The 16,076-nt window shown below is 39.7% G+C and overlaps 2 protein-coding genes across 2 annotated transcripts in view; one reads left to right on the plus strand and one right to left on the minus strand.

Moving 5' to 3' along the window:
• The window catches only part of LOC126427096 (something about silencing protein 10), a 197,419-nt gene that overhangs the window by 109,136 nt on the left and 72,207 nt on the right, over positions 1-16,076 (plus strand). The window contains exon 6 of the mRNA XM_050089299.1: positions 11,804-11,921. Within this exon, the coding sequence (XP_049945256.1) occupies positions 11,804-11,921 (118 nt within the window). The remainder of the gene's footprint in view (positions 1-11,803; positions 11,922-16,076) is intronic.
• LOC126427094 (zinc finger protein ZFP2-like) overlaps positions 1-16,076 on the minus strand; it is a 718,966-nt gene that overhangs the window by 78,379 nt on the left and 624,511 nt on the right. The gene's annotated exons all lie outside the window — the stretch shown is intronic.

Here is a 16,076-nt window from a genome sequence, read left to right on the forward strand (position 1 = left end):
ATTTTCTTTTCCATTCTTCTGTATATTATTCTTGTAAGCAGCTTCGATGCATGAGCTGTTAAGCTGATTGTGCGATAATTCTCGCACTTGTCAGCTCTTGCTGTATTCGGAATTGTGTGGATGATGCTTTTCCGAAACTCAGATGGTATGTCGCCAGACTCATATATTCTACACACCAACATGAATAGTCATTTTGTTGCCACTTCATTTTAGAAATTCTGATGGAATGTTATCTATCCCTTCTGCCTTATTTGACCGTAAGTCCTCCAAAGCTCTTTTAAATTCCGATTCTAATACTGGATCCCCTATCTCTTTTAAATCGACTCCTGTTTCTTCTTCTATCACATCAGACGAATTTTCACCCTCATAGAGGCTTTCAATGTATTCTTTCCACCTATCTGCTGTCTCCTCTGCATTTAACAGTGGAATTCCCATTGCACTCTTAATGTTACCACCGTTGCTTTTAATGTCACCAAAGGTTGTTTTGACTTTCCTGTATGCTGAGTCTGTCCTTCCGACAATCATATCTTTTTCGATGTCTTCACATTTTTCCTGCAGCCATTTCGTCTTAGCTTCCCTGCCCTTCCTATTTATTTCATTCCTCAGCGACTTGTACTTCTGTATTCCTGATTTTCCCGGAACATGTTTGTACTTCCTCCTTTCATCAATCAACTGAAGTATTTCTTCTGTTACCCATGGTTTCTTCACAGCTACCTTCTTTGTACCTATGTTTTCCATCCCAACTTCTGTGATGGCCCTTTTTAGAGATGTCCATTCCTCTTCAACTGTACTGCCTACTGCGCTATTCCTTATTGCTGTATCTATAGCGTTAGAGAACTTCAAACGTATCTCGTCATTCCTTAGTACTTCCGTATCCCACTTCTTTGCATATTGATTCTTCCTGACTAATGTCTTGAATTTCAGCCTACTCTTTATCACTACTATATTGTGATCTGAATCTATATCTGCTCCTGGGTACGCCTTACAATCCAGTATCTGATTTCGGAATCTCTGTCTGACCATGATGTAATCTAATTGAAATCTTGCCGTATCTCCCAGCCTTTTCCAAGTATACCTCCTCCTCTTGTGATTCTTGAACAGGGTATTCGCTATTACTAGCTGAAACTTGTTACAGAACTCAATTAGTCTTTCTCCTCTTACATTCCTTGTCCCAAGCCCATATTCTCCTGTAACCTTTTCTTCTACTCCTTCCCCTACAACTGCATTCCAGTCGCCCATGACTATTAGATTTTCGTCCCCCTTTACATACTGCATTACCCTTTCAATATCCTCATACACTTTCTCTATCTGTTCATCTTCAGTTTGCGACGTCGGCATGTATACCTGAACTATCGTTGTCGGTGTTGGTCTGGTGTCCATTCTGATTAGAACAACCCGGTCACTGAACTGTTCACAGTAACACACACTCTGCCCTACCTTCCTATTCATAACGAATCCTACACCTGTTATACCATTTTCTGCTGCTGTTGATATTACCCGATACTCATCTGACCAGAAATCCTTGTCTTCCTTCCACTTCACTTCACTGACCCCTACTATATCTAGATTGAGACTTTGCATTTCCCTTTTCAGATTTTCTAGTTTCCCTACCACGTTCAAGCTTCTGACATTCCATGCCCCGACTCGTAGAACGTTATCCTTTCGTTGATTATTCAATCTTTTTCTCACGGTAACCTCCCCCTTGGCAGTCCCCTCCCGGAGATCCAAATGGGGGACTGTTCCGGAATCTTTTGCCAATGGAGAGATCATCATGACACTTCTTCAATTACAGGCCACATGTCCTGTGGATACACGTTACGTGTCTTTAATGCAGTGGTTTCCATTGCCTTCTGCATCCTCATGTCGTTGATCATTGCTGATTCTACCGCCTTTAGGGGCAATTTCCCACCCCTAGGACAAGAGAGTGCCCTGAACCTCTATCCGCTCCTCCGCCCTCTTTGACAAGGCCATTGGCAGAATGAGGCTGACTTCTTATGCCGAAAGTCTTCGGCCGCCAATGCTGATTATTTACCAAAATTTAGGCAGTGGCGGGGATCGAACCCGGGACCGAAGACGTTTTGATTATGAATCAAACACGCTACCCCTAGACCAAGCATTTTAAAGACAAGTTTCCTAACATAAAAATAGGTTTCTCTAAATTTGCTGAGTTGAGACCAAAACATTGTGTATTAGCTGGCCCGAGTGGCACACACTGTCTGCGTGTGCACAGCTCCAAAAACATAAAATTGATGATAGAAAATGCCAAACTAAATACAGTAACAAACAGCAGCTTAAACAATTACAAGCAATGCATTGCAAAAATGCCCAACAGTTGATTGCAACATGGGAAACTGTGAATACTGCCCAGGAGAAACTGTCATACGTAAAATTTTAAAAGACTCTTTTCATGAAAACTTAATTGAACAAGTTCAGTTCCGACAGTGGAAGTCAGTTGACCGATGTAATCTGGAAATTGTTCAGAAAACTTCTGAAGAATTCGTAGATTTATTTTGTAGTAAGATGTCGACTTTGATTTGGCATGACTTCATTGCCAAGCAACAACGAACATTCCTTAACTCCACAAGAGAAAACCTTATGGAATCTGAATTTGTTGTCATTTGTGATTTTTCAGAAAATTATAGTATAGTTCTACAGGATGAAGCTCAGAGTTTCCACTGGACAAGACAACAGATTACCATTCATCCTTTTGTTATATATTACAAACAGGAAGACAAAATTGAGCATATGAGCTTTGTCATTGTTTCTGATTGCCTGGAGCACAATACAACTGCGGTTTACACCTTTCAAAAGAAGTTAATTTCATATCTAACAAATAAATTTCAAAAGATTCCAAGAAAGATACGCTATTATTCTGACGGTTCTGCCGCTCAGTATAAAAGTAAGAAAAACTTCCTGAACCTTTGCCTTCATGAGGAAGACTTCAACATAAAAGCTGAGTGGCACTTTCCAGCCACAGCACATGGGAAAGGGCCTTGTGATGGAGTTGGGGGTTCAGTAAAGAGACTGGCAGCTCATGCAAGTTTGCAACGGCCATACCAAAATCAGATCCAAACCACACGAGATCTATTTGAGTGGGCAGTAGATAATATCGCAAATGTTGATTTTGCATATTCCACTCAAGAAGACTATGCTGCTTCAGAAATATTCTTAAAAAGCTGACTTGAAGAAGCATTGACAATCAAAGGAACACAGCAATTTCACGCTTTCATTCCCAACACTACATCAAAATTAATAGTCAAATACTTCTCAGGTGATATGCAGAGTTGGGAGAGGGAAGTAACTACATCACCAGACAAACTGAAGTTACAAGATGTATCAGGCTATGTCACCACTGTATATGGCAGAAACTGGTGGCTTGGGTACATTTTAGAAAAAAACGAAGAACTTGATGAAGTGAAAATAACTTTTCTTCATCCATGTGAACCAGCTAAGCATTCTCTTATCCTGCACATGCAGATGTCCTGTGGGTGTCAGTTGTGGATTTTCTCACAAAAGTGAAGCCATTTACTCCGACAGGGAGAATGTACATTCTTAATGAAAGTGATGTAAACCAAACCCAGTCAGCTTTATTAAAATGTAGTATGTGAAGTTCCAAGACAATTTATTGGGAAACTGCTTTCAACTCAAAACTTAATTTTTGTCTCAGGTTAGTGTTACTGTATATTTTATATAAAGTTGTTTCAAAATTATTGTTAGTACCTATTGTGTTACATTTAGCTACGTACAGATACCTGTTACTCAAAAACAAGCATTGCGTATTTAATTTGTTTAATAGTTCCATTTCAAACATCATGGACCAGAACTATTATGTAAATACTTGTACTTATTCATACTTAATTTCAGTTGGTAGTTAAATGCTCAATTTCTTGTTTTTGTTATATCGGTTAATATTCTGTTAGTCAGGTTGTATGAAATTAAAATATGCAATCAACTTAATTATAAAATATGCTGATTAGTTTTGGTTTAATAAGGTGAAGTTTTGATATTACTAATGCTTTTTTTACTTACCTTTCAGTGTATTTTAAAGAAATTCCTGTTTGTTAAAGGTCAATTTGGTCAAACTAGGGCCGTTAGTGAAAAACAAGAGTCCAGAATAATTTTTTTTAACAATAAACCCATCATCATCCCAGATTTATATTTTGCCATGTGATTTACAATAGTATGAAGTAGTTATGGGAATATTTTGAAAATTTTCAATTATGTACTTTTGTAAAAAAAATTAAAATTAAATCAAAATATTAATTAGTATTTTGAAAAAGGTTATTAATTAGAAGTTATGTTTTGTTGTATATCCCTGGAAAAGCATGCAAAATGCTGCAAAATGACACCTTTCCCAGTTCTCTAGCTCAATTAGGGGAGCTCCTAGGACAATTTAAAAGAAGTCCGTTTACACATTTTTGGCTGGTTTTTGAAAAGTTTACATAGCCATATTTCAGGAATGGTTTGAGATGAAAAATTGAAATTTGGTATTTTTCTTAGTCTCAGTGCCCACTATAAGCATACCAACTATCAGCAAAATCTAAGAGGGTGAGGTAAAATAGGTGTGTTGATTTGGCATGGAATGACTCAGAAGTGTCATCAATTTCTATCCATCATTCCCAGTTTTTACACAAAGTAAATGTTTGTTTTATGATTTTTCTTTATCTAGTACATATACCAAAACAATGTCAAGATAATAAGCATAATATATTAGAAAATGTAGTGAAATGTTAGAGAGTAGATATTAACATTTGTTATCTCAAAATTTTAGTCATTCATACTGTTTACATCTGAGAACCAATACACATGCTTTTAAGTTGTGGAAATTGCTTGTAATTATTTTGAAATATGTTTTCTGCATAGGTTTGTGTAACTGTTGGGGTTCGAATTCTCACTTTTCAAAGCAAGGATCTTAACGTTCCCTCGTACTTCGTCAGTTTCATTCGCATCTGCTTGTTGATGGTATCACTCCATCACTTCAGGCTAAAAATTCACTGACTTCATGAAAAAAAAAAAAAAAGTGATTGCGAATTTTTTGTGTTTTTAAAACAACTTTACCTGTGCAACTAAATATTACTTCATTACCTGTACCTTTCAGTGCAACCAAATGCTCCACAACATGTTGCCATTGTAAAAAAGAAGCTTTTACTCAGAGTACTACAATTTAGATAAGTTAAATTGTATTCCAGAGGCTGACTCAACTGCAAGTGGATGCCACTACCAGTCAGCCAATGCTGTTTTTTGCAGATAGTGCTCGTAAACAGTCTGAAAAGCTTGTCAGGATGTTGTGAGGTTGATACGTTGTTCCGTTTCTGAGTTAATCAATGTTGAAGTTAGTCAACCAGGCCAATGCGCACGGAGATTCGAGTGGCTCACCAGATATAATTAGTGTCAATTGCTCTTGGGGGCTACACAATAGCTCACGAGACTGCTCAGGCTTTGGCTCGGGTATGATCATTACTACTGTTGCGTGTCCAATGTTTGTATCGCTCTTTTGTTTGGTTTTAGCAAACCAAATAAAGAATACGTTTGATGACACTGTCTCTGGCAGGCTGCTACAATTTGCATATACAATGGCCTGATTGGCTAAAGTGACTGTTAATTCTCTCGGAAATGGTGCAATGTATTGATTTTTTTCTTAACAAATACACACATAAAAAAAAGTTGTACATAACCCCAGTTCCCAGAACTCTTGAAGATAGACATTGACTGTAGATATTGTATCACAGACACTGTGACTGTTCAGAGATGTCACTAAACCCACCCAAAGATGTAAACAACTGTGCACGAGCAGTGCTTATTACATGGAGGGTGTTTAACAGCCAACCAGTTCCAGTCATTCCACCAGGAAGGGGGTACACGGCTCGTGTTGTCTGTAGTTCAACCATGCCTATACGGTCAATACCACGGTTCGATCACATCTGCATTGTTACTTTGTGCCTCGAAGGGCTCTCAGCAAGGGAAGTGTCCAAGTGTCACAGAGTGAACCAAAGCGATGTTGTTCGGACATGGAGGAGATAGAGAGAGACAGGAACTGTCGATGACATACCTCGCTCAGGCCACCCGAGGGCTACTATTGCAGTGGATGACTACTACCTACAGATTATGGCTTGGACGAATCCTGACAGCAACGCCACCATGTTGAATAATGCTTTTTGTGCAGTCACAGGACATCGTGTTACGACTCAAACGCGCAAGAGGCTGCGCGATGCGCAACTTCACTCCAGATGTCCAGGGTGAGGTCCATCTTTGCAACCACGACACCGTGCAGCGTGGTACAGATGGGCCCAACAACATGCCGAATGGACCACTCAGGATTGGCATCACGTTCTCTTCACCGACTAGTGGCAACCCGGTCAGGCTGAATGCCTTAGACACACTGTCTAGCGAGTGCAGCAAGATGGAGGTTCCCTACTGTTTTCTGGTGGCATTGTTTGGGGCCGACCTACACCGCTGGTGGTGACGGAGGGCACTGTATTGGCTGAACGATACGTGAATGCCATCTTCTGACTGATAGTGCAACCATATCGGCAGCATATTGGCAAAGCGTTCTTCTTCGTGGACGACAATTCACACCCCAGTCGTTCACATCTTGTGAATGACTTCCTTCAGGATAACAATATTGCTCAACTAGAGTGGCCAGCATGTTCTCCAGACATGAACCTTAATGAACATGTCTGGGATAGATTGAAAAGGGCTGTTTAAGGACAATGTGACCCACAAACTGCTTTGAGGGATCTACGCCAAATGGCCATTGAGGAGTGGGACAATCAGGACCAACAGTGCCTTGATGAACTTGTGGATAGTATGCCACGATGAATACAGGCATGCATCAGTGCAAGAGGACGTGCTACTGGGTACCAGTGCGTACAGCAGTCTGGACCACCACTTCTGAAGGTCTCGCTGTGTGGTGGTACAACATGCAATGTGTGGTTTTCATGAGCAATAAAAAGGGCAGAAATGATGTTGATCTCTATTCCACTTTTCTGTATAGGTTCTGGAACTCCTGTAACTGAGGTGATGGAAGGCTTTTTTTGATGTCTGTATTTTTTAGCACAATGTGCCCTGCACACCTTTACCAGCTTTGTAATCTGTTTCTGACCATCATGCATTGCCTATATCATCTACAGTTCGAGGTTTATGTGGTATTATTTCATCATTGACAGTACGTTAAAATCTTTCTGAATGTGTGCACACAAATAATAAGTATCAATCTTCTGTATTAATGAAATGCAAAAGCATGTACAGGCATCAGTACATCACTCCAAATGTGTAAACAAAGTTAAGAATAGAAAATATGTAACCTGGATTATCATTAATATTAAGAAAAGGGTGGAAAGGATAGATTGCTGCTACTCACTGTAAAGATAACATGTTGAGTTGCAGACAGGCACAATGAAAAGACAATTATGCATTATATCTTTTGGCCGAAGCCTCGTTCAGCAAACAAGACACACACCCACACAAAGGAGCACAACTCACACACACGACTGAAATCTCTGAGAGCTGCCAGTGTTCAGCTGTAATGGAATCACAGTCTAACTCAGACAGTTGTGACAGTCTTTGCTGAGAATGTTGTTATCATTTGAGAGCTGGAGTGGCTCTAGCACTCCAAACAGTAAGAAAGCAGTCAGTCACACGCATTATAAGGATAATGTGTGTTTTTATTATTTTTCTACTTAATTGATGAAATAGTTATTATATTTATGCATTCTGTGCATGAGTAAATTACCAAGAGATGTAAATTATAGTGAAATGAAAGTGAAACAAGCCGAATCTCATTGGTTCCATGACATAAGCTACGACTTATTCAGAACAAAATACTTTCAAATATGTGCACAGTTGGAGCTTACTCCGCTGAAAGCAACAGAAAATGAATACGTATTTCACACATGAGAATTATATATTCTGTTGCTACTATGACAGGCACTTTCCTTGACATGTAAAAATTTTGTGTAGAGTCAAATCATTCGTCCATTATTACACTTCACTAAACTTTCAAATACACAAATATTTTTGTAAATGTACTTTTGCTTCAGAAGCAGATGTGTTGAAGATTCTTGCAGTTTTTTGCTCCAGTGTAGGAACAATTTCCTCTGTGTTGGGAAACAGTATTATTGATTTTGACATTTTATTATCATGTTTGTATGGTTCTCCCTTCCTCTGGAGGTGTGGTGGCTTATTTTGTACATTAAATAGTGTTGGTATTGCATTCCATACAAATTTCCCACTTTCCACAATCCATGATATGGCTGGAAGTGCAGCAAACAGAACTTTGCGTTGTCGGTTAGGTATGCAGCGTCTTTCTGCAAAAGGTCAGTTCATCAGGTGTTTGCTAGAAATGTTTTGTTCTTAAAAGAAAATGGCATTCTTCAGTAAATATTTGTATCCTACAAGAGAATTGTTAATAAATTGTTCTGTAACATACTGTTTCGTGCCTACCAGGGCCCTCAGGAAACTAAAGAAAGACGATTTTTCTCGCACTACATATGCTCCCTGTTGTAAAAGTTAAGATACAAATCAATATAAATCCAGTTCTAAGCAAAGGAGGGAAAGCAGAAAGGTGGAAGGAGTATGTAGAGGGTCTATAGAAGTGCGATGTACTTGAGGACAATATTATGGAAAGGGAAGAGGATATAGACAAAGATGAAATGGGAGATATGATACTGCGTGAAGAGTTTGACAGAGCACTAAAAGACCTGAGTTGAAACAAGGCTCCGGGAGTAGACAATGTTCCATTAGAACTACTGGCAGCCTTGGGAGAGCCAGTCCTGACAAAACTCTACCATCTGGTGAGCAAGATGTATGAGACAGGCGAAATACCCTCAGACTTCAAGAAGAATATAATAATTCCAATCCCAAAGAAAGCAGGTGTTGACAGTTGTGAAAATTACCAAACTACCAGTTTAATAAGTCATAGCTGCAAAATACTAACGCGAATTCTTTGCAGACGAATGAAAAAACTAGTAGAAGCCGACCTCGGCGAAGATCGACCTCGGCGAAGATCAGTTTGGATTCCGTAGAAATATTGGAACATGTGAGGCAATACTGACCCTACGACTTATCTTAGAAGCTAGATTAAGGAAAGGCAAACCTACGTTTCTAGCATTTGTAGACTTAGAGAAAGCTTTTGACAATGTTGACTGGAATTGACTGGAATACTCTCTTTCAAATTCTGAAGGTGGCAGGGGTAAAATACAGGGAGCGAAAGGCTATTTACAATTTGTACAGAAACCAGATGGCAGTTATAAGAGTCGAGGGGCATGAAAGGGAAGCAGTGGTTGCGAAGGGAGTGAGACAAGGTTGTAGCCTCTCCCCGATGTTATTCAATCTGTATATTGAGCAAGCAGTGAAGGAAACAAAAGAAAAATTCAGAGTAGGTATTAAAATCCATGGAGAAGAAATAAAAACTTGAGGTTTGCCGATGACATTGTAATTCTGTCAGAGACGGCAAAAGACTTGGAAGAGCAGTTGAACGGAATGGATAGTGTCTTGAAGGGAGGATATAAGATGAACATCAACAAAAGCAAAACGAGGATAATGGAATGTAGTCGAATTAAGTCGGGTGATGCTGAGGGAATTAGATTAGGAAATGAGACACTTAAAGTAGTAAAGGAGTTTTGCTATTTGGGGAGCAAAATAACTGATGATGGTCGAAGTAGAGATGATATAAAATGTAGACTGGCAATGGCAAGGAAAGTGTTTCTGAAGAAGAGAAATTTGTTAACATCAAGTATAGATTTAAGTGTCAGGAAGTCGTTTCTGAAAGTATTTGTGTGGAGTGTAGCCATGTATGGAAGTGAAACATGGACGATAAATAGTTTGGACAAGAAGAGAATAGAAGCTTTTGAAATGTGGTGCTACAGAAGAATGCTGAAGATTAGATGGGTAGATCATATAAATAATGAGGAGGTATTGAATAGGATTGGGGAGAAGAGAAATTTGCGGCACTACTTGACTAGAAGAAGGGATCGGTTGGTAGGACATGTTCTGAGGCATCGAGGTATCACCAATTTAGTATTGTAGGGCAGTGTGGAGGGTAAAAATTGTAGAGGGAGACCAAGAGATGAATACACTAAGCAGATTCAGAAGGATGTAGGTTGCAGTAGGTACTGGGAGATGAAGAAGCTTGCACAGGATAGAGTAGCATGGAGGGCTGCATCAAACCAGTCTCAGGACTGAAGACAACAACAACAACAACAACAACAACAACAACAACATAAACCGTACTATTAGCACTCATCTGATACCATATTGAGAAGTGTAGCTTGCTTGCCTCTTGGCGTGCTGCTGTCACAGTGGGTAACAAAACAAGCTGGAGCATTGCAACTGTTATGTTAGACTCTGGCAGAATGGTGCAGACAATTTGGTGAGGCAGCACAGACACGGGTGATGCCAATCGGGAAGGATGGCCGTCAACATTGACTGTGGACAACAATATCTAGGCAACTGAGGAACTGATTCACAACAATCTCACATCAGGACAATCAAATAACGGTTCTCGAACAACTCCGTGACCGATGAGCAAATTTCTGTCATCGAGGAACTGAATGATTAGTAGGAAATTCTGATTGTTGATTACAGAGATTGGTGCTGTTGTTGAAAGATAGTGTCGCGTATCTGTGTCACTTTAAAGTGTAGTACAGTATTCAGTAAAAGTTACATAGCCTGCTATAATAATGAGTAACTTACTTTTTGAAGTCCCATCATACATGAAACTCACACTTGGAATCAGTACATTGCGGGGTTGTTGTAATTTAACCTGCTCCCCCCTCCACCCCTCCCCCCCCCCCCCCCCCCCCAAACAAAAGGAAGAAAATTTAATTAACATGTAAAATGTTACACGGAGTTATGCAAATTAAAAAGACCCATCATATTTATTGATGTCAACTATTTACTATCATAAGAATTAATTTTATTAATTTTAACTTCTCTTGAGACATAGGAAACATGGTCAAATAACATTTACACTTAAGATGCTGTAACTTGATGTAGAATCATAATGATTGTGAATTACAATTTAGTCATTTTTGGAAGTATGCTGAAATTTATATATATTTACTAATTTTTCAATGTTTTGTTTAAATTATATTTTGATTTTGGCCAAACAAGCCTGTAGGTGCAAAAGGTAACTCAAAATAGATGGAGTCCTGGCAGGGCAAGAAATGAGGCTTTTGACAAAAGTAGCGAATCCTGTTGGTAATTTTTGCCGTTTTCAGTCGCATTATCTTCCAACATTTGTTTGGATGGAACTGTGCCACAATTGCATTGGAAAACATAGTGACAGGAGAATAATAAGAATCAGCAGTCTTAAACACATAATGTTTGCAAATTACTGTTGAGGCATTTCTGTGAGCCAGTTTTCTGCACTTTCTTCTTATTCAGCAAATTAGTCTCCTTCCCATGAATCTTGGATTTAACATATGAGCAAGACAGTGGGAGTGTTCTAGGGCTTGTTTCTTTCATTTCTTATTATTTTCTTATAGAGTTACATAGCAGGACTTTCTAAATGATCGATTCATAGTTCAACAACATGTGCAATACTTGTGCTGTCTGCTTGAAGAAGAATTTCTCAGTCTTCTCCATTAATACATTAATAGAGAGGTTGCAAAAATGTTTTAGTATTTACAATAAATTAATCACAAAAATTTAAATTGAACAGTTTAATTGTCAATACAGAAAAAAAAACAATAAAAAACCCAAATAACAACACAATTTCAGATGTTTTTCTCCACCCCAATACATTTTGCTTGACAAATACAATAAGTAATTTATGCGTGGGCATGGTGGTGTTTTGTTACAGAGAAAATGGCTGTCCTGAAAGATGAGTTAGAGCCAGTGATGGCTCTTATCAAGGCACAGAAAATTCCAGACTGCCCCGCTGCCAAATTTGTCAGCACCATGTATCATCTTGTACTCAAGTAAGGGAGTAATTGCAAGCAACTATCTAAAATGTAGCTGCAGCTGTTCTCAGATAGAATATATCATTTTTAGCACTTTAAGCTGATAATTCTGTGCTTGCACACATCCTACTGGTGGTAGCTTACATAGTTGCTACAGGAATGTGATGTTTTATTGAAATAGCTCTAGTGAAGGAATTATTAGTGGAAAATTCATGGAATTTTCTTGGATTGTGATAATATACCTTTGTTACATTAAGAACACACAGATCATTTAAGTGGGGTAGGACGTCAAACGGGCCGACTTGGAGCCGGAGAGGCATCACAGGACATTATAATTTCCAGTGTCCATACTTTTTCAAATAAATTCATAAAACTTTGTCAGCATCGCCAGGAAGGATTCAGGATTCACACCCATTGCAGTGGAAGTTCGAAACCATAACAAAATAATTTTTTTTTGCGTGCGAAATTTCATCATTTTTTTCACTTACTAATGATTGCATTTGTTGCTATAGGTACACTTTTCTTCATAAGTTAGAGAGATTCTTCGATGAATTTTGCACAGCATACATACCATACTCACAGGTGTATGAAACTCTAGAATTTATTTAATGTATGAAAAAATGAATGAACTGTTATATTTTAAACTTCATGTTTAGAAAAAACACAAATTTTATAGTTAATTACCTCAATTTTTACCACAGTTTTTAATAGATTTGGAAAATTCTAGTGTTTCATACACCTTTAAGTATGGTTTGTATGCTGTGCAAAATTCATTGAAGAATCTGTCTTACTTATGAAGAAAAGTGTACCTATAGCAACAAATGCTGCTGTTAATAAGTGAAAAAAATGATGAAATTTCACACGTAAAAGAAATTACATCGTTATGTTTTAGAACTTCTGCTGCTATGAGTGTGAATTCTGAATCCTTCCTGGTCTTGCCGACAAAGTTTTATGAATTTATTTGTAAAAGTATAGACACTGGAAATTGAAATGTCCTGTGGTGCCTCTCCTGCTAAAAGTCGGCCCGTTTGACATCCTACCCCCCTTAAAGTACATTTTCAGTGTGATATGCTTTATATTAAGGAATGAGACCTTGGAAGTAATGCAAGGTGATTAAAAAAAAGAACATATTTCATTTGTTTATTACAGAGAAGCTATGAAAGGTAGAAACACATTGCACATGTCACTGGATAGAGGAAGTTTCAAAGTCTTATGTCCGCACAGACACTATACTATATGCTCTACAAGAACACCGTGTGTCCTCAAGAAACATTGAAACAGTAGGCTATTTCATTCCCACATGAATTAACATGTCCCTTTTTATTGAAATGACAGCTTCAGCAGTTTGATTTCCCAACTGTTGTTGAGTAGCTGCCGTGGGTGGGATAAAGACTGCCTTTGATATACACCCACAAAAAAGATGTGAGGTGTGAGGTCTGGTGATATGTGAGGCCAAAACCAGTGAACAGGGTCTTGTTGTCCACCTCTCCCAACCCAAGGCTGTAGGATGGTGACGTTAAGAAAAAGCTGCACCTCAAGGTAAAATTGAGGCAGGGCACTGTCATCTATAAGAATTAAATCACTGGAGTGTTTGTGGAGTTGACAACCAATTTTGCAGAATGTTGAGTTATGACATTCCTGTCACAGTTTCCTCCATTTTATCAGCAGAAACGGCACAAAACAATTCATTTTTGGTGAATCTCTTTCATCTTTGATGACAATGCCAGGAGGTTGTGACCCCCAAATTCGTACATTATGGCCGTTTGCTTTACCCAATAGAGGAAATGTCAATTTGTGTGAAGAGGTGAGTTTGGACGGCCTCGCGTGTTTTGGACTCTGTTTCTAGCCAGTTGTTCGCTATGTGAACTTAGTCATTACAGGCCTCTGTGAACTACCATTTGTTCCACCGGTCACTGCATCATTACGGGCTCAGTGATACTGAACTTTGCTAACCACACTGAGAAGGATAGTGAAATCTAATATTTGTGGCCAGACCAAGTCCTACACAGTGCCAGCACATCCAGCATTTCTGCTCTGTCGCTCGGGCACAGCACGGCTCCGACTGTAATAGTGGTCGGGTAACTAGAAAGGCAAAGTGCCAGATGGGCACACATCCTGGCTGAGCACTTCTTACCAGGGTGGGGCATGAGGGTGTACGTAAGCAGGCACGTGCTGCCACCTGGTAGAGGAGTGGCCGCCTCTTCTCACGACAGAGGGATAGAGACACAATTAAAATCACTCAAAAGAGGAAAGGCCGCTGGACCTGATGGGATACCAGTTCGATTTTACACAGAGCACACGAAGGAACTTGCCCCCCTTCTTGCAGCGGTGTACCGTAGGTCTCTAGAAGAGCGTAGCATCCCAAAGGATTGGAAAACGGTACAGGTCATCCCCATTTTCAAGAAGGGACGTCGAACAGATGTGCAGAACTATAGACCTATATCTCTAATGTCGGTCAGTTGTAAAATTTTGGAACACGTATTATGTTCGAGTATAATGACTTTTCTGGAGACTAGAAATCTACTCTGTAGGAATCAGCACGGGTTTCGAAAGAGACGATGGTGTGAAACCCAGCTCTCGCTATTCGTCCACGAGACCCGGAGGACCGTAGACACGGGTTCCCAGGTAGATGCCGTGTTTCTCGACTTCCGCAAGGCGTTCGATACAGTTCCCCACAGTCATTTAATGAACAAAGTAAGAGCATATGGACTATCAGACCAGTTGTGCTATTGGATTGAAGAGTGCCTCGATAACAGAACGCAGCATGTCATTCTCAATGGAGAGAAGTCTTCCGAAGTAAGAGTGGTTTCAGGTGTGCCGCAGGGTAGTGTCGTAGGACCGTTGCTAATCACAATATACATAAATGACCTTGTGGATGACATCGTAAGTTCACTGAGGCTTTCTGTGGATGATGCTGTGGTATATCGAGAGGTTGTAACAATGGAAAATTGTACTGAAACGCAGGAGGATCTGCAGCGAATTGACGTATGGTGCAGGAAATCGCAATTGTATCTCAATTTAGACAAGTGTAATGTGCTGCAAATACGTAGAAAGAAAGATCCTTTATCATTTAGCTACAATATAGCAGGTCAGCAACTGGAAGCAGTTAATTCCATAAATTATCTGGGAGTAGGCATTAGCAGTGATTTAAAATGGAATGATCATATAAAGTTGATTGTCGGTAAAGCAGATGCCAGACTGAAATTGATTGGAAGAATCCTAAGGAAATGCAATACGAAAACAAAGAAGTAGGCTACAGTATGCTTGTTTGCCCACTGCTCGAATACTGCTCAGCAGTGTGGGATCCATACCAGATAGGGTTGATAGAAGAGATAGAGAAGATCCAACAGAGGGCAGTGCGCTTCGTTACAGGATCATTTAGTAATCATGAAAGCGTTACGGAGATGATAGATAAACTCCAGTGGAAGACTCTGCACGAGAGATGCTCAGTAGCTCGGTACGGGCTTTAGTCGAAGTTTGGAGAACATACCTTCACCGAGGAGTCGAGCAGTATATTGCTCCTTCCTATGTATATCTCACAAAGAGACCTTGAGGATAAAATCAGAGAGATTAGAGCCCACACAGAGGCATACCGACAGTCCTTCTTTCCACGAACAATACAAGAGTGGAATAGAAGGGAGAACTGATAGAGGTACTCAAGGTACCCTCCGCCACACACCGTCAGGTGGCTTGCGGAGTATGGATGTAGATGTAGATGTGATTGCTGGGTGATTGCTTCACTTAAAGAAGTACATTCTTCATCACATAGAAATTCACACACATACGAGACATCAGTTGACATTAAATCCTAATGTATTATGGGACATTAAACAGAAATGTGATCAAAAAGTTTATGTTTGAAGGCCAGTTGGTTGGTTGAGAGGATCAAATAGTGAGGTCATCAGTCCCACCAAATGAGGGAAGAATGGGGAAAGAAATCGGCCATGCCCTTTCAAAGGAATCATCCCGGCATTTGCCTGAAGTGGTTTAGGGAAATCACGGAAAATGTAAATCAGGATGGCCGGACGTGGGTTTAAACCGGTGTCCTCCTGAATATGAGTCTAGTATGCTAACCATTGCGCCACCTCACTCGGTCCGTACAGTCTAGAATCAATATGCCAGTCAGGCAAAATTGCCGTGAGCATCGAGGCAACCATCCCTCCGATGCATCAG

The sequence above is a fragment of the Schistocerca serialis genome, chromosome 11, assembly GCF_023864345.2.
Source record: "Schistocerca serialis cubense isolate TAMUIC-IGC-003099 chromosome 11, iqSchSeri2.2, whole genome shotgun sequence".
NCBI classification, from domain to species: Eukaryota; Metazoa; Arthropoda; class Insecta; order Orthoptera; family Acrididae; genus Schistocerca; species Schistocerca serialis.